Source organism: Xyrauchen texanus, chromosome 28, assembly GCF_025860055.1.
Source record: "Xyrauchen texanus isolate HMW12.3.18 chromosome 28, RBS_HiC_50CHRs, whole genome shotgun sequence".
NCBI lineage: Eukaryota > Metazoa > Chordata > Actinopteri > Cypriniformes > Catostomidae > Xyrauchen > Xyrauchen texanus.
This window is the reverse complement of record NC_068303.1, coordinates 20101219-20127297: the sequence shown is the minus strand read 5'-3', so window position 1 is coordinate 20127297 and position 26079 is coordinate 20101219. Positions and strand designations below refer to the sequence as shown.

The 26079-nt window shown below is 37.9% G+C and overlaps 1 protein-coding gene across 1 annotated transcript; it reads left to right on the top strand.

The window, feature by feature from the left end:
* The first annotated feature begins 664 nt into the window (after positions 1 to 664).
* Positions 665 to 26006, top strand: LOC127622306 (nuclear receptor-binding protein-like). Its single transcript, XM_052096371.1, has 18 exons — positions 665 to 1334; positions 2476 to 2800; positions 3018 to 3140; positions 6277 to 6378; positions 6483 to 6572; positions 6950 to 6990; positions 8234 to 8328; positions 8405 to 8488; positions 8884 to 8942; positions 9037 to 9135; positions 9740 to 9872; positions 9989 to 10076; positions 10449 to 10499; positions 10717 to 10852; positions 11085 to 11138; positions 11225 to 11288; positions 11937 to 11992; positions 23145 to 26006. The coding sequence occupies exons 2-18, from the start codon at positions 2564 to 2566 to the stop codon at positions 23238 to 23240; spliced, it is 1608 nt and encodes a 535-aa protein (XP_051952331.1). The 5' UTR covers positions 665 to 1334; positions 2476 to 2563; the 3' UTR covers positions 23241 to 26006.
* Positions 26007 to 26079: the final 73 nt, after the last annotated feature.

Below are 26079 nucleotides of genomic sequence, written 5' to 3'. Positions count from 1 at the left end.
GTAATGCAAGTGAATGGGGTCAAAATCTTTGAAGCTCCAAAAACCACATAAAGGCAGCATAAAAGTAATCAATATGACTCAAGTGGTTCAATCTATGTCTTCTGAAGGGATCCAATCGTTTTTTGGCGAGAACATACCGAAATGTAACCCAGATTTTACTATAAATCTTAACATCAGCAGTCTCCTTGTGACCATGATTTCAAGCTCAATTACACTTACAATAGCACCATATAGCGCTCTGCATCAAGCAAGTGTAAGCTTGAAATTATGATCGTGCCTAGAGACATCAATGGTAAATAAAACATTAGTTACATTTTGGTTTGTTCTCACTCAAAATCAGTTGGCTCGCTTCAGAAGACATGAATTAAACCACTGGGATCATATGTATTACTTTTATGCTGCCTTTATATGCTTTATGGAACTTCAAAGCTCTTGCCACCATTCACTTGCATTGTATGGACTAACACAGCTGAGATATTCTTCCTAAAATCTTGGTTTGTGTTCTGCAGCAGAAAGAACACATCCGGGATGGCGTGAGGGTGATTAAATGGTGAGAGAATTTTCATTTTTTGTGAACTATCCCTTTAAATAATTGCAGAATCAATTCCTCCAGTAGGGGGCGCTGTGTGAATTTGGCTCATCTGATGTATCTGCTCTCTTGATATACGACACTGGGATTTCGTGCAGGAACAGGCAACAGCGTAGTTGTCGCCATTTATATGTGTCTTCTCTGTTAATGTCGGTGTAAATTTAATTTATAGTCACTTCGAACCTGTAAGCGTCTGTATAGTTAAGTTTCTTGGACGGGAACAAATCACTTGAGGACTTGTGGTGGAGAAAGCGAATATCTAGGAGTGTAGAATCTGACAGCATCAAATCTGTCAGACTGTCTTTATTGATTTATATTCCTGTTTTAGGCCTTTTTCCGGTATCACCTGGCCTGAAAGCATTGTTCGTTTTTATTAAATACTTCAACATTGACTATATCATCCAAGGAAACTATTTTTCACGGGCTCTCGAGGCTACGGAACTACACTTTTAGCCTCTCTCTCTCTCTCTCTCTCTCTCTCTCTCTCTCTCTCTCTCTCTCTCTCTCTCTCTCTCACTCGCGAGTCGGCTAAAGGAAAACTGAACAGTTATTTTTATATTTTGGTAATTTTGTGGACTTTTAACACTACCCGAGAGCTAGAGTCCTAAATCGACCCACATCGCTTGAGTATTTATCGTTTCTTTCTCGCCTGAGGATTCTCCACCTTTGTGTTGATATAACGAGGTAGCGACGGTTAGCTTCTTCCGGCGAGCTGGCGACACCGCTTACATCTGGATAAACTAAAGTAAGATCATAAACATTCAATTTTATCTGCTGGGGTACAGCTGGGTTTTATCCTATCAGTGAGGCTGGATAGTGGACGAATAGTTTATTTTCCATGCTTGGAACGTGCTTTGTGGCCTGAGTTGAATTGAGGACAGGGCTCTGAGGAGAGGGGAATGGAAACCTCACTACACCAGATAGATGATTATGCTTCAGCTGCTTACAGTCTTATCTAGTTGCGTATCATTGTTGTGGAGGTCAGCAAAAAGAAGCTTAGTGTTAATCAGTTTGGAACTGAAACTGACACGATTCAAAGCGGATTAATTCTGTTCCCACTGCTGTTCAAATGTGTCCTTCATTTGAACTTAAACAAGTTAAAAGATAACTTCATCCAAAAATGAAAATTCTTTCATCATTTACTCACCCTTCATGCCATCCCAGATGTGCATGACTTACTTTCTTCTGCAGAACACACATTTTAGAGATTAAGATTTCAAGATTAAGAATATTGCTCTTTAGATCCATACAATGCAAGTGAGTGGTGACCAGAACTTTGAAGCTCCAAAAAGCAAATAAAGGCAGCATAAACAGTAATCCATAATACTCCAGTGGTTAATTCCATGTCTTCAGAAGCAATATGATAGGTGTGGGAGTGAGAAGCAGATACAATATTGACTTAATTCCTTTTTTTAATATAAATGTCCAATTTCACATTCTTCTTTTGTTTTTGGGAATTTGCATTCTTTGTGCAATTTCGCAACCTATAGGGCAGGGCTAAGAATTTATGGTATGGATTGACATTTTTATCTGTTACTCACTCACACCTATCATATTGCTTCTAAAGATATGGATTTAACCACTGGAGTCAATAATTACTTTTATTCTGCTTTTATGTGCTTTTTGGACCTTCAAAGCTCTGGCCACCATTCAATTGCATTGTATGGACCTACAGAGCTGAGATATTCTTCTATAAATCATTGTTTGTGTTCTGCCATTAATTAAGTCATTAATCTGGGATGGAATGAGGGTGAGTAAATGATGAGAGAATTTAAAATTTTGGTTGAAATATTCCTTTAAACATTGAAACTGTTATCCTATATCCTATATACATTTAAGATAACATTTATTCTGTTTGTGACGAATCACTCCTGATTGTTTTGCAGCTCTCTGCCTCCTGCCCTCGAGGTGTGAGTGAGCCAGACTTCTTTTTTTGTGGCAGTTCAGGACAAGGCTGTCAGTTTTCAGTCAGCTATGTCGGAAGAAGGAAAACAGACTGCTGCTCCTGCCCCTGTATCCACAATGGATGCAAAGTCTGAGTCTACAGCCTCACCACCTACTGGCCAGGGGGTTTCCTCAGTGTCTCCCCCAGTGTCCACTGTAACACAGCCTGCTCCACCGGCAACTGAGGATGAGGAGGAGGAAAGCGAAGATGAATCGGAGATTCTGGAAGAAAGCCCCTGTGGGCGCTGGCAAAAAAGGAGAGAAGAGGTACTGTGCTATGTGCAGTCTGCAGATTTAAAACTTGGTCGAAGTTCTGCACTAAAAATACTTTTATTTGAGACAGGATATTCTATAATCTCTTTACAGACTCTCTTAACTACTTGAAACCTGAAAAAAGGCCTAATAAACTTTTTGCACATCATGTACATACCTGTATTTGTTTTTTAAAGAGAAACCTCTTTAAGCTCTTTTTCTTCCCCCACAGGTTAACCAGCGTAATGTACCGGGTATCGACAATGCTTATCTCGCCATGGACACAGAGGAGGGTGTGGAGGTGGTGTGGAATGAGGTCATGTTTTCTGAGCGGAAGAACTTCAAACTACAGGAGGTAGAGCTAATAACTTTGTGCCTACTTTGGAGTTATAAGAAAGATTTGTGCTGACAGTTGGTGCTTAAATCTATGGATTGGTATCTGGAATAGTTACTGAATCTCTACTTAAAATATCTATAACATAAACATGGCAAGATTAATGTTTGTTGCGATTCAAACCCAAGTTGCCCAGGGGTTCACCAGCATGCAGGTTATTACAACAATGCAAAAAAGACATTGGTTATGCACCTACAGTATTTATTTGTCTTCACTGAACTGGTGGCAAGCTGTTAGTTTAAACAAAACACATGAATTATCGTTCCAATAAAAGTCCAACTGAACCTTTTTTAAATACCAAAGAAGGATATTCGAGCACACCTTTTGTGAAAGTTCACCCTTGCTCGGTATCTCCATACTTGGCAGCAGGTACAACTGTGTTGCTTCCTGTATTCTTGCTTGCTTATAAGGAAAGATATGAATTAGTGTTAATTCATATCTTGATGAAATGATGATCTCACTTCGATATGTAAGGACAGATTGATTGCTTTAAAGAATGAGTGTGTGTGCTTGCTTTTCTTGGGTTTAAGCTACTTACTCAGTGATCTGACCTGTTATATGTGCCAAGCCTTTATGGAAACCGTATTCTTACTCCGAGCCTTCAGCTGCTAATGAAAAGAACTGTAAGAAAAGCATTCTCTAAGTTTATGTAACTATATCTCAAGTGTTGAAAGTGCTCTTTTAAAAATAGCTTTCTTCGCTCTGTTATTGCCTATAAGCACTTTTAATCAAACACTATTCTTTAATGCTTTGCATAGAGGTGTGGACAGCCATCTGTTTGACAAGTCCACATGCTGCTCCGCTCTCTGCTTGGCAGACGCTCACTATGGAATTTAACAAGACATTTTAGAGGTTTCTTTTTGACAGGCATTGCCTACCACATTGCTGATTACATTACCATAAGCACATTAGTATGGAAGCCATGGAGTGCCACTTAAAAAGGAATGAAGAAATAAATGATCAATCTATAATTTGAAAATAAAAATGTGAATAAAAAACGAATTTATAAATGGACCAATAAATAGACACATTTAAATGTATTTAATTCCTGTTTAAAATGTAAATTTTGTCATTTTTAAATACACCATTTAAATTGCATTTTAGAAAATATGTGGCAATTGCTTTTCTATATTAATTTGCCAGTCGCCTTTCTTCATCCATTTGCAAATGGCTTTTATTTTTACTTTGGCTTTTCTTTCTCCATTTGACAATTGAGTATAAAAATGCCATTGGACAGTTGACTTGTGGAAGCAACAAATGAACTTTTGACTCAGTTTTATGACATACACCCTTTCTCACATGCAACTTGAAGTAGATGTGAGGCAGCCTGTCATTGGATGGCTATTGATAGAGATATAAACAGTTTACATTAGGGATGCACCGATACCATTTCTCCTCCGATTCAGAGATTGGAAATCTCAGTATTCCCTGATCCCGATCCAATACCAGTGTTGTTGTTTTTTGCATAATCAGTTTAGAATATCTTTACATTATTGTGTGGAACTAATTCGAATACACTTTAATATGTTAATAATCGCAAACCTCTAACTACACATTATTTCCATATAAATGTATAGCTTATTGAGAAACTCTTTATTATTAACTAGTTTACTGGATAATGTAGCAGCAAAATGAACAGTAATTCCAGTATAATATTACAGAAATAATAAAGAAGCCATTTTTTTGCCAAATGTTTTCAACTTGTATCTGGATTTTAAAGGATTCAGATCTCTTTTTTTTTTTGTTCAACTTAGTTTTAAGATATCAGCTCACTTTTCATTCACTCAGTTATTTTTTGGAACCCATTCAACTTAAATATTATTATAATTTATAAACAAATAATAATATATTATAATAGTAATATATTGTAGCATATCTCAATTGTGGACCTTTAACATTTAAACTCGTCACACTTTTATTTTGACATTTTGAACTCTCCAGGAAGTACCGTAAGTTTGTCTGTTTGTAGGCATGTTCACAGTAGTTTAATTCGCTTCTTATTCAAATTCTTGTAAAATGCACCTCCAGTACCATTCTAAATGCATTTTATATGTGTACCAAACTATTGAGCATCTACATCTGATGTGTTGTTCGTGAGGAGCGCTCAAATATTGCTCGCCGCGTGAAAGATAAAAATAGCCGGGAGTTTGTGTAAACAGCAGCGCCATTCACTGACGCGCTGGAGCTGCGCATACTATATATTTACTTATAAAACACAGCCTTTTGTGATTCACAGAGCTATGGCACATCTTCAAGTGGCTTTGAATAAAATGCACAAGTCATATGAACTACTTTAATGGTGTTTTTATGGATCTTTTATGTAGTTTTTTGAGCTTGACCGTAACGAACATGACTAACACACAGTATCTGATTTGGATCGGGCTTGTTGAACCGATACTCGATCCGTCTAATAGCTTCGGTATCGGAGCCGATACCAATCCAGGTATCGGATCGGTGCATCCCTAGTTTACATGCTCTGCTAAGCCTACACAAAAGAAACTGATGCAAAGCATATCAGAAGTTAATGGTCACTTGTCACCACTGCTGTTAAATGCTGAGCACGGCCCTCCCCAAGTGTGCACAGTGGAAAGACGCCGGACCTCCAAATGCTTTTTTTTTTTAAATGTAAAAGGTGTATTTAAAAATGACTTTAATTTGCTCATTTATTGTTACATTAAATTGCATTGAATTAAATATATGATTTATTAATACACGTCTTATAATCTGATTTTTAAACATGAATTAAATAAACTAATTTAAATGTGTCTATTTATTTGTTCATTTATAAAATGGTTTATTCTTGTTTTATTTTTAAATAAATAGATTGATCGTTTATTTATTTATTGGCACTCCACAGCTTCCATACATAGAACTGCAGTCATTAAAAAGTGTTTTTTTCTGAACTTTTTAAGCAAGTTAATGTTGTTATTGTGTAGTAAAATAGTAAGGGGGTTCAGGATTTTATTTTAATGACCTGTTCCTTTCGAAATCAAGACGTCATGCACAACATACTTTTTCCATACTTGTGTCAAACAGTTCCCTCAAGTTTTCCCAATTTACAAATGGATCAGAATACTTGTCTTTTTTTGCTTCCCAGGAAAAAGTGAAAGCAGTATTTGATAACTTAATTCAGCTGGAGCATGTGAATATAGTGAAGTTTCACAAGTACTGGGCAGATGTGAAGGAGAACAGAGCCAGGGTAAGTAATGCATCAACGCCTCAGTTAATAGAATGCTATTCAGAATCATTATTCTAAATGTGCAATATAAGATTTTTTATTGAAATACAGATTTCTATTCCCAGGTTATTTTCATCACAGAGTATATGTCCTCTGGGAGCCTGAAGCAGTTTCTAAAAAAGACAAAGAAGAATCATAAGACCATGAATGAAAAGGTATGAATGTGTCTCATCTTCTGTTTTAAGTGAATTGCTTTAATATTTGTCATTGTTGACTGTGCTTAAAATAATGCACATGCCCAAAGTTAGAGTTCAGATCAGAATTGTTTACAAAATCTGAATGATATCAGTTATCAGATATCAGTAGGGATGATACAATACTTTATTTTGGGGTGTAACAATATATGTGCTAAGAGCTTCTGCTACTGTCACTGTCACTTGTTTATAATTTTTCCAGTTTTGGTGCATTTCCTAGATTTTATGATGTTTTAATTTCTCTCAAAAGTTTAGATTTTTTTTTTAAATAAACTGTAGTAGTATAATATCAGACACTGCTTAGATATCATTGTTTTCTCTTTGTGGTTCTCTTGTAGGCATGGAAACGCTGGTGCACTCAGATATTATCTGCCTTAAGGTGTGTGTGCACATTTTTTTATTTCACTTATTCTTTAGACAGACCAGGGTTCCCGGAGATCCTTAAAGTCTTAAAATAACTTAAATTCAGTTATCCAAAATTTAAGGTAATAAAAAGTCTAAATTTAAAATGATACAACAAAATCTTAGATCAAAGGTCTTACATTTGGGGTGGAAAGACACAAACTAATATGACCTAATGTGATTATCTAACTTCAAAAGAATACAGTTTAATTAAATAAATGTATGTGCCACATACTTCAAAGTGAAAATACGGCACTGTTGTATTTTCTCCTAACACGCAGGGGCTTGTGAGTGATTCCATCTGTTGCGGAGCAGTTCACAATCATTAAGCCATATTGGAAATTTATGACAAACTATCATTAAGATCAACTGTGGATGATGTAGTTTTGATGAAATATGACAATGTTTACTTTTAATTGTTTATATTGTAATACGTAGTAGTTTATTGTAGGAGTACGCATTTTATATCCCTTATTTGTTTGAATGAGCAGCTGGAAGCATTGAAGCAAAAACATTTCAAAATAAGAGTCCCCGGTATATTTCAAAGTTAAAGTGCCTTTAAAGTTAAAAGTTCCATGCTATGAATCAAATCCAAAATAAAGTGCATCTGAAATATAATTAAATTTGGACTCTTGTAGCCTCTGTCTGGCCCTTCCCATCACAGGAAGGAAAGACTAGGAACATTTAATAAAGGCTACCAATTAAAAAAAAACGACTGGCTGGCTAACTGACTTTATTTCAACACATTATCTAATCAACCCAATCCAATATCAGTCGATATGTAATTTGTATATATGTATAATGGTACATAAACTAATTTTAATGTGATCTACATGTGGGAAACATGTCTTGAGTATTTTAATCTTGCATATAGCCAACCCCGTTTTACTGATAAACATTGTTTAGGCCATGTTAAATGTGTACCCCTGCCTGTTTAAATAAGATTCTGTGATACATGATTTATTTTGAGATTGTATTGTGTTGGTTTGTTTTGGTATGGGGATATGGTATTTATTTTATTTGTTCAGGTCATGAAAAAGGTCTTAAATTTGAGCATATACTAAGTTGATGTTTACCCATAGCTTAATATAAAGCCACTAGTAGGAATGGGGTACAAAATCTCCCATGATCACCAATGTTCTCTGTAAATGTCATAGCTGTTTATTTCTTCCTGTTTTGATGTTGCGCTTCAAGTTGATTTCTTTCCACTTTCCCATCAGTTACTTGCATTCATGTGAACCTCCTATCATCCACGGGAACCTGACCTGTGACACCATCTTCATACAGCACAATGGACTCATAAAAATTGGCTCAGGTGGGCTAAAATAAACCATGAAGGTGTAAAAATATTATAGATCTTGTTATTGTTACTGAGGTTTCTGTCTTTATAGTTGCTCCAGACACCATTAATAACCATGTCAAAACATGTCGGGAGGAACAGAAGAGTTTGCACTTCTTTGCTCCAGAGTATGGAGGTAAACACTGGTGCTAAACTAAATAGTAAGACATTATTTAAAGCTGAAGTGTGTCATTTCGGCACCACTAGTGCCAGTGAACGGAATTGCAAAAATAAACAATGTTTTAAGTACAGCTTGATCAAACAAACGGATAGTCCCACCCCAACCTGTGACATAGAGGATGGGCCGGTCCAAACAAACAATATAATTTTTACAGTGCCACTGTGTTAACAGTTTTTGTGAAAATTAACCTATGAATGGCTTACAGTAAGCTTTGTCTCTGCTTATCAAGCATCTTATTTTAACACAAAAGGTTACACACTTCAGCTCTAAGGTCATACATTTTACAGACTTCTGTCAATAGTTGTTGTGTTGAGGTGACTTATTACAAATTGTCCTCTTCCCTCATCAAGCTGTTGCCACTGTCACTACAGCCGTGGACATCTATTCTTTTGGAATGTGCGCCTTAGAGGTAAGTGTTGTTTGTTTTCAACTGCAGGTCGATCATCAGGGCATCAGGCCGATCAGACCAGTTATTGTTTATTTTTTGCTCCTTGGGTTTGTAGATGGCTGTGCTGGAAATCCAAAGTAATGGAGAGTCATCATATGTGTCACAAGAAGCCATTAATAGTGCCATCCAATCTCTGGAGGACCCACTTCAGAGAGTAAGTATAGGAGTCAAGAAACATTTAACAGTAGTAATCATACAGTCTTAGAATGTACAGTAATGTACAAAAGTCTTATGCACATTAGATGTTTTATAAAAACATTTGTCTTGAGATGTTTTTTTAGATATTCAGCTTTAGTGTTGCAATAGAAAATATAAATTTTAGACTCCCAAACATTCCTTTTGCAAATAGAGTAGAATAGAAGAACAGCGAGCCCTGCAACAGATGTCATGGCCCCCACAGATCATAGAGTCAGTATGGGATTACATGAAGAGATAGAAGCAACTAAGACAGCCTAAATAGATAGAAGAACTGTGGCGAATTCTCCTAGAAGCTTGAAAAATTCTGTCTGCCAACAACCAAGAAAAACCAGGTGTATCTTGGAGAATTGGTGCTGCTTTGAAGGAAATGGGGTCACCAAATATTGATTTGGCTTTTTTATGTTTACTAGACTGGATGATGTTAATTGAAAAATAAAAACTATTTATGGCATTATTTTTGAAGATTTCCTGCCTAAAACTTTTGCACAGTACTGTGTATAGTTTTCAGTATAAAGGATCATGTTTCTGTGTTAGATGTAATGTTGTATGTGTGTTTTTAGGAGTTTATTCAGAAGTGTCTGGAGGTAGACCCCAGTAAGAGGCCCACAGCCAGAGAGCTCCTTTTCCACCAAGCTCTGTTTGAAGTGCCTCTTTTAAAACTCCTGGCTGCACACTGCATCGTCAGTCACCAGCGTGAGTCACCGAGCTAATTTAATCATCATGCAGTCATTTAATTTGTCACCTTCATGAATGGAATACAGTAATGCTAAACTGATTAAAACTATTTTCCCTTTGGTTCTGGGTTCTAGACATGATCCCTGAAAATGCTTTAGAGGAAATGACCAAGAACATGGACCCTAACCAGGTGATCATGGAAAGAAAAGAGGTCCAGCTAAAGTGAGTGCTCCTGTCATGCATTTACATAGTTATTTATAATGAGAATAAACATAAGGATCAAATAAGTTTTAAAGGAATAGTTCTCCCAAAAATGCAAATGATCAATTACTCAACTTGATTTTGTTCCAAACCCATGTGAATTTGTTGCTACTGTGGAACACAAAGGGAGATTGTTAGAATGTTAGAGACTGAAAATCTTAGTCACCAATCATTTTTGTGTTCCACAAAAAAAAAGTAATTCAGATTTGGAACAACATGAGTGTGTAAATAATGACAGAATTTTCGATCAGTTATCCCTTATAAGTCACAGTATTTAACAGATATGTCATGACATCTATATAGCTTTTATAATCCTGTCTCTCTATCCTTTAGACTCTCACAGTTTCCGGCATTGGAGCTTGACAAATTTCTTGAAGATGTGAGGTGAGCAAATCGTAAAGTAAACCTCTCATTTACCAGATTTTTGGAACAGAAACAAGAAACGGGTCCAAACACATCAAGCACGACTGTGCAGATGTGCTTGAATAAACTGCTTATCATTCTCCTACTGGAATGGCTGACATAAAGAAAGCAGTCTCAGATGTTTACATGAGCACAAATGTTGTAATTAAGACATGTGCTCTTGTTTCTTGTGATGTAGGAATGGAATCTATCCACTGACTGCCTTTGGCATGGCCTGCCCACAGCAGCCTCAGCAAGAGACTGTCAAGTCCCCCATCGTGCCACCCTCAGTCAAGACGCCCACGCCCGAGCCTGCAGAACTGGAGACTAGGAAGGTGAGAAATTAAATGTATTAAAGACATAGTGACTGGGGAGGAGTTTAAGCATTTTAAGAATAAATTACAGTTTTCTCACCTTTGCCCCTGTGTGCCCACTCTCCCTGTGTAGCATTGTATATAGTGATCTAGTTTCTTTTAAGACAAATCTAGAGGGTGTTTACAGTCAGAGTCAATAGGATAAAATATAATTTAGTGTTGAATGTTGTGTTTGTGTAATCTCTCCATTAAGGTTGTACAAATGCAGTGCAATATCGAGCCTGTGGAGGAAGGAGCAAAGCATCATGTGAGTCTTTCTTTCCATGTTAATTAATGTTGATGTAAGCTTGAACCATTATTCTGTATTCATTTCTCCTCACTGCTATTTTATAGCTGACCTTACTGCTAAAACTGGAAGATAAGCTGAACCGACATTTGAGTTGTGATTTGGCACCAAGTAAGTATTTTATTAGTCTATGGCCTGAAACATACTATACACAAGTTTGTTAACACGAATGCTTCTAGCTTTGGAACAGCATGATTACACGTGCTGTTCCATTTTAAAAATGTGTCATAATGCAATTCTTAACGCAGTGCAAGTATGCGTTGCATTCTCAACATTGCGGCAAAGGCAGCTTACAAATATCATGCTAAGAGCATTTTAAAGTTTGTTTATCAGCTTCAGTGGCACAGACATTTCAAAGTAAAGCAATCGTCGTCCTCAATACTGTGTGTGACTCCCACAGTAAGACAAGAACTCATTATGTACTTCGTGCAATGTGTTGGCCAAGTATTTATGTTTGCATACATGCATATAAAGTATGTTTTTGGCCTAATGCTCTTGTGTTTTTTTTAATAATCAACCTTTTTTCTCTTTACACAAGCTTATTTTTTCATTATGAAATAATAAAGATACAAGAGATAAACATTGTATTCAGATATGCCGTATTATAATATTATGAACAGCATTGTAATGAATCTGCAGAATTGAGACTCTAAAAAGTGAACGTTATTAACAAACAACATATTTCACTGCAAGCATTTTCAATCATTACTGCAGAACAGTATTGCTGAAGCGTAAGTGCTGTGCTCTCTCTGTCCTTAGATGAGAATGTACAGGAGTTGGCCGTTGAACTGGTTCAGCTTGGCTTCATTAGCGAGGTAAGAAATTATATATTTAATTTTAATATTATGTCTTGGAGGAGGATTAGATTTCCTTCTAACATCTATATTTAATTGAGATAAGTTTGGTTGTTTATGTTGTTTAGGCAGCATGTTGGCAATGTCATTTTAAATACTGAGGTAGATTCTGTATTTCTTTTCCAAATAAGATAACATTTTGTCTGCACTTTAAAATAAATAGCCCAAACTTTTGATGAGATTACACTGTCTTCTAGGAAATGTTTCCAGTAAACATTTAGTTTCTTGAGAACATAAGGGGGAAGGGGGCAATGACACAAACACTGTGAGCTCAAAAGGACAGCAAACAAATCATACACCATGGATTAACTGTCCAAAAGCTATCCAACAATTTGGCCCTTGTCAAAGTCACATTCATCAGCTTTACTATCTGTACCACATGACCTTGTTAGAACTCTCCTTGGAAACAGTCGTACCCTCAAAACTATTCGCAATTGTTATCGGACAGTTTTCATGAAACGCTCTAAACAATAGTTTTAACTGTAGTGGTTTGTTCCTCTGTGGTCCTAATGAGCAGTCAAGAGAATAAGAAAGGAACAATCTCAGTTAATTGCTTCAGCATTTTCATCTGTCAGACTTGAGTCTTCTGTGAAGGATGAGGCAGTACCATCTGTGTAACTCTGACTCCATCGTTTCTTTCAAATTATGATCTGCCTTTCTTATTGCTCTCTGCACCGTAGGTTTTCTTGTAATAAACATTTAAAAGTTGACTTTGATGTGTGAATCTACAAATTTCCATAAATATGTGTGTTTACATGCACACTAATGCACTGATAACTACCAAGGCATAGCTTATATGGAAAATCTGACAGTGTATTAAAACATGAGAAAGAAAATGCGTTTACATGAGATTTGAAATCATTGGATCATTCTCTGCATTTGACATTGAAACTTTATCAGGTATGCACACAACACTTGCACTCATTGGATAAGCTGGTAAGAACACTGGTCAAAGTTTTTACATCAAACGTGAAATCGGGTTAATGGGCAAAATTACAATTACGCTGATAATGGAAAGATTTCTCATGGTTCATTTTGCTTCAAGGGTTTAGGGTCTTGGTTTTGGTACGGTTTGGTAATTGCTGCTCTGTTCACAAAAAAATAATTCTACTGTCAAATCCAACGAAATTTAATCTATTTGGTTACAAACACTTCAACAATTTTCCCCTTGTGAAAAATCCCCAAGGTTTACTACTGTAACCATAGTTTAATGCATTATTATATAGATACTACAGTATTCCTGTAGTAAAACCATGGTTAATTGCATCAAAACCATGATTTCTGCCATGTGTTCTCTACAGTCATGGTTACTACAATATTACGCTATTAAAACCATGGTTAATTCTCATTAGGGTCCTTGTAACACTGTTGAAGGATGGGCAAGGAGGAGGCGAGAACCGGCTTGTCAACATAAATTATATTTTAATGAGAAACTCAAAAACACATAAACAAACACACATGACGGACATGTCCGTAATTCTCTCTCTCTCGAACAATCCTCACCGGCCGCCTTTATCCCTCGCGCGCCTCATCAGGCTGATTGGGGACCGGTCGGAATATCGCGCGCCTCATCAGGCTGATTGGGGACCGGCGCGCGATATTCCGACCGCCCCGCCCCTCCGCTCCACACTCCTCCCGGCGTTATCTCAGGCCGGGTGCCACCGGCATGACGTACACCCCCCCCTATCCCTGGGGCGGGGTGTATCTGGCGTCCCGCGTGGTCATCCCCGCCTTCCTCGCCCTGGGAGGAGACAGGAGGGGAAGACAACAACAACAACAACAAAAAAAAAAAAAAACAAAATAGGCGAGGGAAAAGGCCAACACGGTGCGACAGGGAGAGAGAGAGGAGAGAGAGAAAAAGCTCACTCACCGGCTCTCTGATGTACCGTCGCGTGGTCCTCGAACACTCCTCCACACTCAGGCGGACGACAGCCGCTCCAACACCGGGCGAACCGGAGAGAAACCGCCGACCCCCAGCGGGTAGAACGCGCCTCCGCTTTTCTGGCGGCAAATGGGGACACTCCTCCGCCCCTGGCAGCGGCTCTACCGCTCCGGGCGGTCGGAGAGTTTCTTCCCTCCTCCCTCGCGGACGGCGGTCTTCCCTCGACCCCTCCGCGTCTCTGGGGACGGCAGGGCACTCCTCCGCCCCGGCAGCGGCTCCTCGCTCCAGGCGGTCGGGGTATCCAGTCCCCACTTGCCCCGCGGACGACGGCCGTACTCCCGCATCCGGGCGGTCGGGCTACTCCGTCCCCGGCAGATGGCAGCGGCGCTCTCCTGGGTGGACGGCAGTGTCGAGGACTCTGCGACGGGCATCCCTCCTCCTTCCGGGTTTCAGCACCAATGTAACACTGTTGAAGGATGGGCAAGGAGGAGGCGAGAACCGGCTTGTCAACATAAATTATATTTTAATGAGAAACTCAAAAACACATAAACAAACACACATGACGGACATGTCCGTAATTCTCTCTCTCTCGAACAATCCTCACCGGCCGCCTTTATCCCTCGCGCGCCTCATCAGGCTGATTGGGGACCGGGCGCGCGATATTCCGACCGGCCCCGCCCCCCTCCGCTCCACAGTCCTTAACTTTAAAATAAACATTAACAGTACCTGCATTATTCTACTACATGCATCAACATGAAGTGTATCTGAAACTCACTCAACATATATTTAAATGTGCTATATGTAAGATTGACGACAAGTGTTTGAAATGAGTACTGCAGTCCAAATTCAAAATATTGGAGAGTTGTCTGCCCCACCCCAGACTCGAAGCTCATGCAGGTTGCCAGAATGTTGACATGCAATTTAGCCAACCCAGCATCCGTTTTAAAGGATTTCTGGGCTTCACTATTTCAATATTTGTCCTTGTTTTACTACACCTCATGGGTCATGGTGGTTTTTAGATGGATGGCGAGGCTTTTTAGGTCAGGTGGAATGTGTTCTCTCTGATCCAGTTCATTTGCGGGCTTCGATGGCTGCAGCACGCAGTGTTGTTTGCCTGCAAACTTCTTCATATCTGGCAATCCGGTGGTGTCAAATACTATTGGTGAGAGGGCAGTGGGTGGGGGGATCACGCAGGCCAAAACATAAACAGAAATTTTGGAATGGAAACTTCAAAGTAGAATATACTGTCTGTAGCATTGTTATCAGAGAAGCCAGTATTTCAATTTTGCATGTTTCCTAATTTTCCAAATCACATTCAGACAGCTATGACACTTCACTTTATCATAATACAAGCATTTAATTGTTATACGTGTAATTCTCAAAAATGTTTAGGTTTCAACTTGTTAATAATTTGTTAAAATGTGTAGTTGACATGACATTTCCAACAGTGACAATGTTTTTATTGCACATGCAAGTTCAACATTAAAGAAAATTACAAGGTACTTTTTAAAATTTATTTGTCACCCTACATTGTTTTAGAGGCTTAAATGTGATTTTAAAATAGTTGTAAAGGGAATATAAAATGAAACATACACTTTCACATGTGTATGTGAGTATAAATATAGTTGCACCCCTTCACCCGTCCTGGTTTAAAGCTAAAGAAAATCTGCTCACCTTAACTATAATGTGATGGGTGAATGATACAGGACTCCAGACTGTGAATAAAATGGTCACACATGTGACCAAAAATAATTGATTGCGAAAATAATTTAAAATCTAGTTGCCACTGTTCTAAATATATATTGAATATATATTTAGAACACGCACAACCAGTTTGTCTCGTACCGCTTTTCACCTGTTCTGTTTCTGACGAGCTCGCTGCACTGCACGCAGCAACAAACCCAGTGCGAGAGAGTCGTGAACCAATTACTCTTTTGAACCGGATCTTTTTCATGAATCGCCCAAAAAGAACTGAGGGTTAGAATTTAGGAGCTCAGGTTAGCAGTTTGAATTAGATTCACTTTCTCAGCGAATAAGCTATCAGTGAGCTAACAACTGGGAATGCAGACATTTCAATCTAAGAGTCCCATGTGTATTTTGAGCTTCTTTATAATGAAAAGTCCCATATTATGTACCACTTTCTTCTAGTAATTATTGATTGGGTTTGGAGTAGCACACTCTTATAGTGTCTGGGGCTATCCCGTAACAGTAAAGTGTAGGTCCCCTTGTGTCGCCAAAACAGCATCTCAGAATAGCATTCTGAGATGATATTCTTCTCGCCACAATTGTACAGAGCGGTTATCTGATTTACCATAGACTTTGTCAGTTCGAACTAGTCTGGTCATTCTCTGTTGATCTCTCTCAAGGCATTTCCATCCACAGAACTCCCCCTCACTGGATGTTTTTGACACTATGCTGAGTAAGTTCTAGAGACTGATGTGTGTGAAAATTCCAGGAGATCAGCAGTTACAGAAATACTCAAACTATTTTACTTAACGAATTTACTTTAATAAGAAATTAAGTAATTATTCAAGACTAGTAAAGAGTCAGTAATAAGATAACAATAAAAAACAGCAATGAATAGAAATAGATTCAAAATAATAGTACAAAAAATGTAACCGCTTTAAATGTTTTTAATAGAAGTAGGCTATCAAGTATTCAAGTAAACGTTCAAAATTAAATGCAAGATAAAACTACTTCTTGCCTTCACTGTATGATTATAAAACATGAATGCTTTTTAAAGCTACTAAAGTTACCCAGTCAAGAGCAGTGAATGTTTTCTTGTTATGGTTGTTTGATTATTATAATGACTCACTTGACGGCAGCAGGTCTATTAGCTTACATTTATACCTTCAAGTCCGACATTAATACAAACATACATTTTTCTCTGCTGTTTATGTTAAGTTTAGACATCACTCTTTGTTTACATGAATACCTCACCAAGATGGGCATTTTGGCAGAATGTATTTGACCGTTCAGATGCGCATTAGCACGAGCATTTTCGGAATACGTGCATATTCAGCAAATACACTGCCTGTCAATCAAACAGGGCGCAGCTGTGATTTATAATTTGCTAGATCACTAGCGAATTATAAAATTACGTACTCTGGATTACTTACAACAGCAGAAGAAGAACATTAACTTTCTAATAAGAGCCAGGCCTAGGGTATCACAAAAATCCACTTGTCCTGGACAAGCATTAATGTCCAGCCCTGATTAAATATTGGATTCAGCAGTCTCAGATAAAAAAAATGTCTTCTGCAGTATAGCTTATAAATTAAGTGTACATTGTTTAAATTTGTTTTAGATATTATTTTGATAAACAAGCCAACAAAAACTAATCAAAAACTTATTTTGTTCCAGTGTATAATGGGCTAAGACTACACACTCTTGCCTTATGTTCACTTCGATCCATCTTTAGCTCACAAAAATCTAATTTTCTCTTCTTAATAGAACTGCCTATCACTGATTTTCTTCATGATAAGATACACACAGTGAACGTTGCATATTTTATTATTCACTACATCATGAGCCATCATGCTATCTAGCTGCAGCAAACAAGCGTAAGCGATGGGCGTCCCCACACCAGATTGTGCATCAACCGGGAGAACATTCAAACTTAACGCAACTCATTTACGTGGTGCTGACCACACAGAGAAATGCCAGTTTCTGAGTTAAATTTCATAACCCGCTTTCTTATTATTTGAACTTTAATAAAGGATGCTTTAAAGTTATAACACTGGGGTGTTTCATTGCGAAAGGAATGCAGCACAATCATTTTATCACTATTATTTTGTTTTCATAATTGTTGAAAGCCAAAATCGTGATTGAAAATAAAATTCAATTAAGTGCCCAGCCCTATTGTAAAGTGGCTCAAGTGTTTTAATCATATGTGGGAATTCCAAATCTTCATCAATGGAGTGGGGCAACATTTCGTTGGCAATGAACACCCCAATTGCTTTAGTTATTGTTTTATATCTGTCCAAATTAGCACAAAATACAGAAGAGGAGGGTGCAGTTTCAGGCTCAGTGCGACAAGCAGAAAGGGGACTTATTAATACACAATTTTGGGTTCAGCCATATGCTCAAGGCAACATTCAAATAAATGTCTGAATGAAACACTCTGGACAGTTTTGTCCATACCGCATGCAAATGCAAGATAACGGGGTGTAACTTAACATCGGTTAGTTTAATAGAAAGGCTTTGCAATCGCAAAATAGGGGCAAGGACTTCCTGTTCAATACAAAACAGGGAGGGGCTATCTCAGATGAAAGCGACCAATGTGCCAAATGTCCGAGACCGAATGCATAATAATAAAACAAAATCTTGGGTAGGTCTATCCCACCTTTGTCAATCGGCCTATGTAACTTATTGAAATGTAATCTGGGACACATTCCAAATTAAGTACTTTGCTATGCTATCAAATTGTTTGAAATAAGAGAGGGGGACATCTACAGGGAGAGATTGTAACAGGTAGTTGAATTTTGGAATGCAATTCATTTTAATAACATTAACCTTCCCAGTCATAGATAAGTGTTATGAAGTCCACCTGCCCACATTGCTCGAAATTTTTTTTATTAAAGGGTAAGAATGAATCGAACTAAATCACACACATTTGCTGGGAATAAAATAACCAAATACTTAATGCCCTATTTGGGCCACTGGAAGGTGCCTGGCTGAAAAGCCATTACTTGGCAGTAGACTGTCAGAGCCAAAGCTTTGGATTTAGACCAACTGACTCTGTATCCTGAGAAATTAGAAAAGGAGTTAATCATTCTCTGAAGGCGGGGGGCCAGGGTAGCTCAGTGAGTATTGACGCTGACTACAACACCTGGAGACACGAGTTCAAATCCAGGGCATGCTGAGTGACTCCAGCCAGGTCTCCTAAACAACCAAATTGGCCTGGTTGCTAGGTAGGGTAGAGTCACAAGGGGTAAACTCCTCATGTTCGCGATTAGGGGTTCTCTCTCTCAGTGGGGTGCGTGGTAAATTGTGCATGGATTGCGGAGAGTAGCATGAGCCTCTCATGATGTGAGTCTCCGTGGAGTCATGCACAGCGAGCCACGTGATAGGATGCGCCGACAACTGAGACTTGTCCTCCGCCACCCGGATTGAGGTAACCGCTCCACCATGATGACCTACTAATTAGTGGGAATTTGGCTTTCCAAATTGGGAGAAAAGGGGATTAAAATAATAATAATTCTATGAAGGCAAGCCATAGATCTAGTGGGGTCGGAGAAGAAGAATAAAATATCATCTGCTTAAAGCAAAAGCTTATGCACCATTCCTCCCACCACCACCCCGGAAAAGCAACTTCCTTTCTTATTGCAGCTGCTAATGGTTCCAGGGAAAGACCGAACAATAATGGAGGAAAGAGAGCAACTCTGCCAGGTGCCACTATCCAGAGTAAAATAATCTGAAATTAATACATTTGTGGAACCGCCACTACCTGTTGTCTATAAAGTAACTAAATCCATCCAATAAAAGTATTCCCGAACCCTTATATTTGCAAAATCTTAAAAAGATAATCCAAGATATCAAATTCTTTCGGCGTCAAGTGAGATGGCAGCGACCGGAGTATGATCATTTGCCACTGACCACATAATATTAATGAAATGCCTAATGTTATCAGTAGGGCTGCTGCCCCGAATAAACCCCACCTGATCTATATATACAAGAGATGTCATAACTTTACTTAATCGGTTAGGTTAGCCAAAATGTTTTAAAATATTTTTACGTCTAGCTGGATCATGGAAATTGGACGTCAACTCTTACACTCACTTGGATCTTTGTCTTTTTTAAGAATCAGACTGATCCGGGCTTGTGTCATGGTTGGCGGAAGCTTTCCGTTCTTTAATGATTCCATACAAACTTCTAACAAAAGTGGAGCCAGTTCTGTAGCTTAAGATCTTAAAAAAATTGCCTATAGGCAAGGCCTTAATTACCTCGCCAAACTCCTCCCAAGGTTATCTCAGAATCAAGAGAGAATTTTTGCTCAGTCGTCAGTTTAGGGAGTTCTAATGGTTCCACAAAGTTTCTAATATCTACATCGTTTGATGAAGATGTGGAGCTATAGAGATCAAGATAGAATTCTTTAAAAGCAAATGTCACCACCAGCAGATTTCACTGAGTGAATGGTAGAAAAAGACTCTCTCTGCTTTATATATCTAGCCAAAACTTCCCTGTTTTGTCCACTGACTCGAAGTATGACTGTCTTGCCCTGAATATCCAAAACTCCACCTTCCGTGACAAAATGGGATTATACAAGGAGGGAAAAAGTATTTGATCCCCTGCTGATATTTTACGTTTGCCCACTGACAAACAAATGATAAGTCTATAATTTTGTTGTTATTCTGTCTCTCACTGTTCAAATTAACCTTCCATTAAAATTATAGACTGATCATTTCTTTGTCAGTGGGCAAACGTACAAAATCAGCAGGGGATCAAATACTTTTTTTCGCCTCACTGTATCTGTATTTCTATCAGGTAAATTCTCTGAGGCCATCAGATGACATTCTGCACTTTTAATATTCCCTTCCAACTCCACGAAGCAACTTCTAGTGCTTTGGATTTTTTGATGAATGAGGCATACTGTATGATCCGACCCCCTAATAACTGCCTTAAGTGCCTCCCAAGCCACACCCACAGAGGATACTGAGGACCAGTTGGTCTCCATATAAACATTGATATAAGCCTTTAACATTTTTTGGAATTTAGGATTTTGCAAAAGGGATACATTAAAGCGCCAACTATATGATTTATTTTTCTCCATATGTGGCAACACCTCTAAATTCACCAGTGCGTGATCTGAGACTAAGATGTTTCCAATTGAGCAATCAACAACAGATTATGTCACGGTATAATTTTTCATATAATTCGGTATCAATAATTATTGATACATTTTAATAACCTTTTTTAAACCAAGACCAGTAGAAAAAAGGTTTGAATTTAACCACTGTATTTGTAATTTACCAACTCTATTAAGGCTAACAAATTTTAGTTTTTGTTTTAACAGTCAAAAACAAAATCGAATTTAAACATCATCTTTCTTATATGAAGATTAAATAATTGTAACTAAATATTTTTTTTTTTACAAAAATCATTTGTAGAATTTCTCATAGTATTTTTGCAGAGTACCTCTCCATTGTGGACTGCTTGTGGGTTGTTTGTTGAGGTGAGGTAGATGTAGGTTGTGGCAGACGAAATGCTGCATTTTTCAAAGGGTGGAAGCGGTTAAGGTGATGAAATAAGTTGCTTGTGTTTCCGTAAGTGACACTTTTTTTTTGCAAAGCTTACACACCACCGTGTTCTGATGTTGGTCAGACATAAAGAAACCAAAAAACTGCCACACTGGCAAGCTGACATGTCCTGTTTGATTTATAATCTCCTCATCGCCGGCAGGCACTACACTCATTTTCGCAATTTGCATGTGTTTGTGTTCTGATATCACATGGCAATGGAGCAACTGAACCCCACAGCAACGCAACTTGTTATTGGCTGTTTGCTTGTCACTCGCAGCATGCTCCTTTATCAAGTCGTATGATAGGCTGTTAATGATCCAGGGATGGCATATGCTTGAGGGTTGTTCATGCAACCAAACTTCATGTCTATTTAAATTTTTATGCATTTAAGTGAAACTATCGAGCGTTATATAGAAAAACATTTATATTGTTATCGATAAAGGTGTTCCGTTGATAAATACTGATACCGTTTTATCACCCAGCCCTACAACATATGAAATGAGGTACTTGTATATATTTAAATATCTATTCTAGATTATATCTTATGGACTGATGAAAAAATTTATAGTCCCTACCGGATGGGTTCAAAAGTCCAAATATCTGTAAGACCATGATTTTACACATCCTGTGAAGCATCAGTGTTGCTCTAGTGGGCTTACACACTTTTGCTTAACTATGATCATGGTTTGAGTCCATCAATAGATTAAAGTCTCCTCCCAATATTATATCATGAGGGATGACAGCAGCTTGCAACATCCCCTCAAGAACTATAAAAAAAAGCTCTGATCATCAGCATTAGGTGCGTTACTTTGCCCCTGAATTTCTGCTAAAACAATAATGACTCTTCCTAATTTATCTTTAATCTTTTTGAGACATTTAAATTGTAGATGCTTACTTATCAATGTAATGACTCCCCTGCTCTTACTTGAGCCAGCACTAAAGAAAACATGTCCACCCCATATCTTCCCAAATTGGTGGAACCAGCACAAAAAGAAGCAAAAAAGGCTCTCAGTTTCCTCAGACGATCAAGTGGATTCAGCGTTCAAGTTCAGTGAGTCGGTTCACTTGGCTTTAATGTGAGAACCACAAAAAAAGTAATTGACTTTATGAAGGTTATTGCTTTCTGGGGACATGTAAATAAGGCCATCCTTAGTATCTATTCACAATTTGGCTGGGAACTTAAGTGCAAAAGCGAACTTCGGATGATATAATAGTTTCTTGCATTCCTTGAATCGACCATATTTCTCTCTTGTCGAATTCACAAAGTCTGAGAAAAAGAAAATACTGTGGTGCTTCCAAGAAAGCCTTCCTTTACTCCTCGCCTTGTGTAACACAAGATCTTTGAAATTTGGCCAGAATTGATCAGGGCCTGTCTTCCTCATTGGATTGCTGAGCCGGGACCCTGTGAGCTTGCTCAGTTTCCAGCTTATGGCCTGTTATGTCTAGCAGAAATGTCTAGTAGACTTGGAAAGAGCCCGTCTAGGAATTTCACCATATCCTGACCTTCTTCGTTCTCAGGAATTCCAACAATTCTGAGTTATTCTACCGGTTCTACCGAGTTATTCTCCAAATCCTCCAACTTCACCCAGACACAAAAAGTATCAAAACTAGCAAAACGCACCATTCACACGTCCGAATCTCGCATGGCGTCACGTGACTCTCGAATAGTGAATTTCGACAATGGCTTCTGTAACTGAAAACTATAACACTGGCTGACAGTACTGTACACAACAAACCTTTGAGAACTTGTGACTCTAAACTGCTAAAAAATTCATCTGGACTTCACTAAACGATTTGTCAATTGTTGTAGTCAGTTAGTCAACCATCTGGCCTTGTTAATTTTGTTTACATTATTAGATATTCGAATATTTTTCTATACTTTTCTTTACCTTTACCATGTTACCTGTCTGTACCTCTTATCCCATAGCCATTTTTGTCTTGCTAATTTTTCTGTTTTCACGCTTTCAAACTTCTTTCTGTTTGTCTTAAGGGGGATCAACCACGTCTCACGACCGTGCTGGAAGAGGCCTTCTCAAAATTCTACAGCCGTAACGGTTCTTTAAATCCTGTCACAGTTTCCTCGTAGCAGAGGGCGAAATCTGCCAGCTCCTCTCCACCTACTTTATCTTCATGCACGGGATGGGACACTAGTGCCAGCTTTGTGGGGATGGATCAAACGCCTTGAACTGAGCCTCAATGAGAAAATGACCCCTGCACTCTGTTCTTCTCACCACTTTAGGTGGTGGAAAGTGTTGGCTGATGGTTCCCGTGTACATTTATTCTATCTGTGTAGCCATCTGCTTCTCTGTTTTAAAAGAAGGAAAAAAATACTTTGTTATTATTTAAGTCAGTATTACAAGTGGGTGTTTTTTTTTTAACATTTTTGCTTACTGTATGTGTGGGATCGGTTTCTTATAGTTTGCACTTTAGCAAATTGTTTTTGTTGTATCTGTAGGCATATCATGTGCATATTGCATATATCAGTTTTCATTTGGTTTCTGGTTCTGCCTTAAACATTCTTTGTCAGAGGAACGGTTTACCATTATTATTTTCAAACTACCAAATAGCATAGTCTTATCGATTTCATTGACTTTTATCTACAATGCAAGATCTACGAAGACTGTGAAAGGAAAAGGGTTCTCAGAACACTGAAAAAAGCAAGCAGATGATTTATCTAAATGCTATGTTCTATCTACTGTGGTGGCTGTTTTTTTTTTTTTCTTCTGTGAATGTATGCTGTAAGTTTTCATTTGAATGTTTTCTAAGAGAAGGCGACTTGATTTGTCGTCTTTCCCTGTATGTGACACAGTTATGAGTTTCAGTATAAAGATATTCTACATCTACAATGCACCAAACGTGTTATGTGCCTTTAACAAAGACACACTCAATTCATGTTCAAAAGACCCATAGATACGAAAAACAAATTGTATTAGTCTTTTTCATTGTGCCGATCCTGTAGTGTTTTTTCAGATCCAGCTCTGAACTGGTTTGCATGCTAATATACTGTTATTATTTTATTGCACCTTTGCAGTTATTAAATCTACTGGGGGTTCTGTTGGTGTGTTTTTAGATTGCTAGAAATGTCTATTTGCGCCAAATCAGACTTAATTTAATGTTGTCAGCAATAAATTTCATATTCACCTTAATGGCACGTCAGCATCAGTTACAAGCAGCTAATTTGAAAGTGATGCAAGCAGCGTGGCAATGAAAAAAAGTCTATAAATTGTGAAGCTTGTTTCTTCCAGTTGTACTATCCAAGATGCTAAATGCTTCAAAACGTTGGGCAATGGAATATAGATGATACTTGGAATACTCAAAAACACACCACATCAATGCATTTTTGTTGTTAATGCAAACCGGCAAAGACAAATTATAACAAGTTTAAAATGGACAAGTATGAGTCTTTTTCTGTGGCTGTTTTGAAAGAAACAGGTTTTTGTTAATCCCTCCCAGTTAGTTAATGTTTCGTGGGAGGATACTTTAATGGCCAGAGCAGTCAGCTCATCTTTGTGTGTCTAGTTTGTCTCATGCAGAACATTGAGAAACTCATTACTGCTTTTACAAATCTTATCTTTTCAAAATTGCACCATTTAATGATATAAAGATAAGATGGAGTCCTTCCAATCTGTGTCATGTCATTTGGGGATTTTATTTTTGCTCCTATCGGGAGTACAATATTAACCCTTTACGCTTAGTTGGGCTATTGGCCTGCTGAGAATTAATTGTCAAAATATGAATAATGTAGGCATTATGATCAAAACTGAGCTTTAAAATTTGCAAACAAATCAGAAGTGTTCTGTTTTGGTAATTTAAGAATAATTATGTATTGCACATATTGTAATTGGTAAAAATATCAAACTGATCAAATAGCCCCGTGTCAAAGCTCTCAAAGAGCAGAATACAACCAGCCTATTTTTTTTTCAGACAAAAATATAGCGGGTAAAATATATGTCTTTGACGTACATGTTACATGTAAACAGGTGTTGCTTACATGCTGTGTTTTCGCTTATAACTTAACAAAAAATAAACAGAATATTAAATATCATATGCCATTACTGATGCATAGAACATTAAATAATCCACATGAAGCGCAATGTGCACAGAGCACATAATGTGCTATCTGGCTAAATACACGTTAGTTTTCGGAAATTATGTAGTACAATGTCCAGCGTCATGGAATACTAAACCAGTCGTATTAGGATTCAGATCACTGCCATCAGAGGTGGAAGTCATCCAAATATGGGCAGAGAGGTTTGTTCATTCTAATTACATACGACCACCAGGAGATGCCGCCAAGTACATGATACAGACTCAATGATGGCTCACATGACACAATGTGATATTTTTACTCATGCTTGGGAGAGAGAGCATACCTTTAGTAATCTTTGTATTTGCATGTGTAATTAGTCATTGTGGACAATTATTATGTTTTATTTGTCTGGAGAGGATTTTGGACACTTGGATAAATAATATTTGCAATGTTATAACTTTTGATTACTTTGTCATATCAACAAAATTTTTTACTCAAAGGTGACATGATTGGGAACAAAGAAAGCTGTTGTTTCAGAGTCACCTTACTTACACCCTGAGATATATAATGCCAAATCAGAAAAATAAGAAAAAACATTTTTTTCAGTGATTTTCAGCAGTTTCTTAGGCTGAGAGTCTGAGAATTTATCATAATCTATTTCATTATAAAATGTGAAAAGTGTTCTTTAAAATTATACCATACACTGAAGCACTAAACTGGAAATCTTTAAAAACACCCTCATAGCTTAAAGGGTTAAAGAACATTCACCCAAAATGGAATTTCTGTAATTTACTCACTCTCATGTTGTTCCAAACCAATATTCTTTTTTCTGTGTAACATAAAAGGAGATGTTTGGTAGAATTGTATCTTTGGTCACAGTCACTTTCATTAAAAA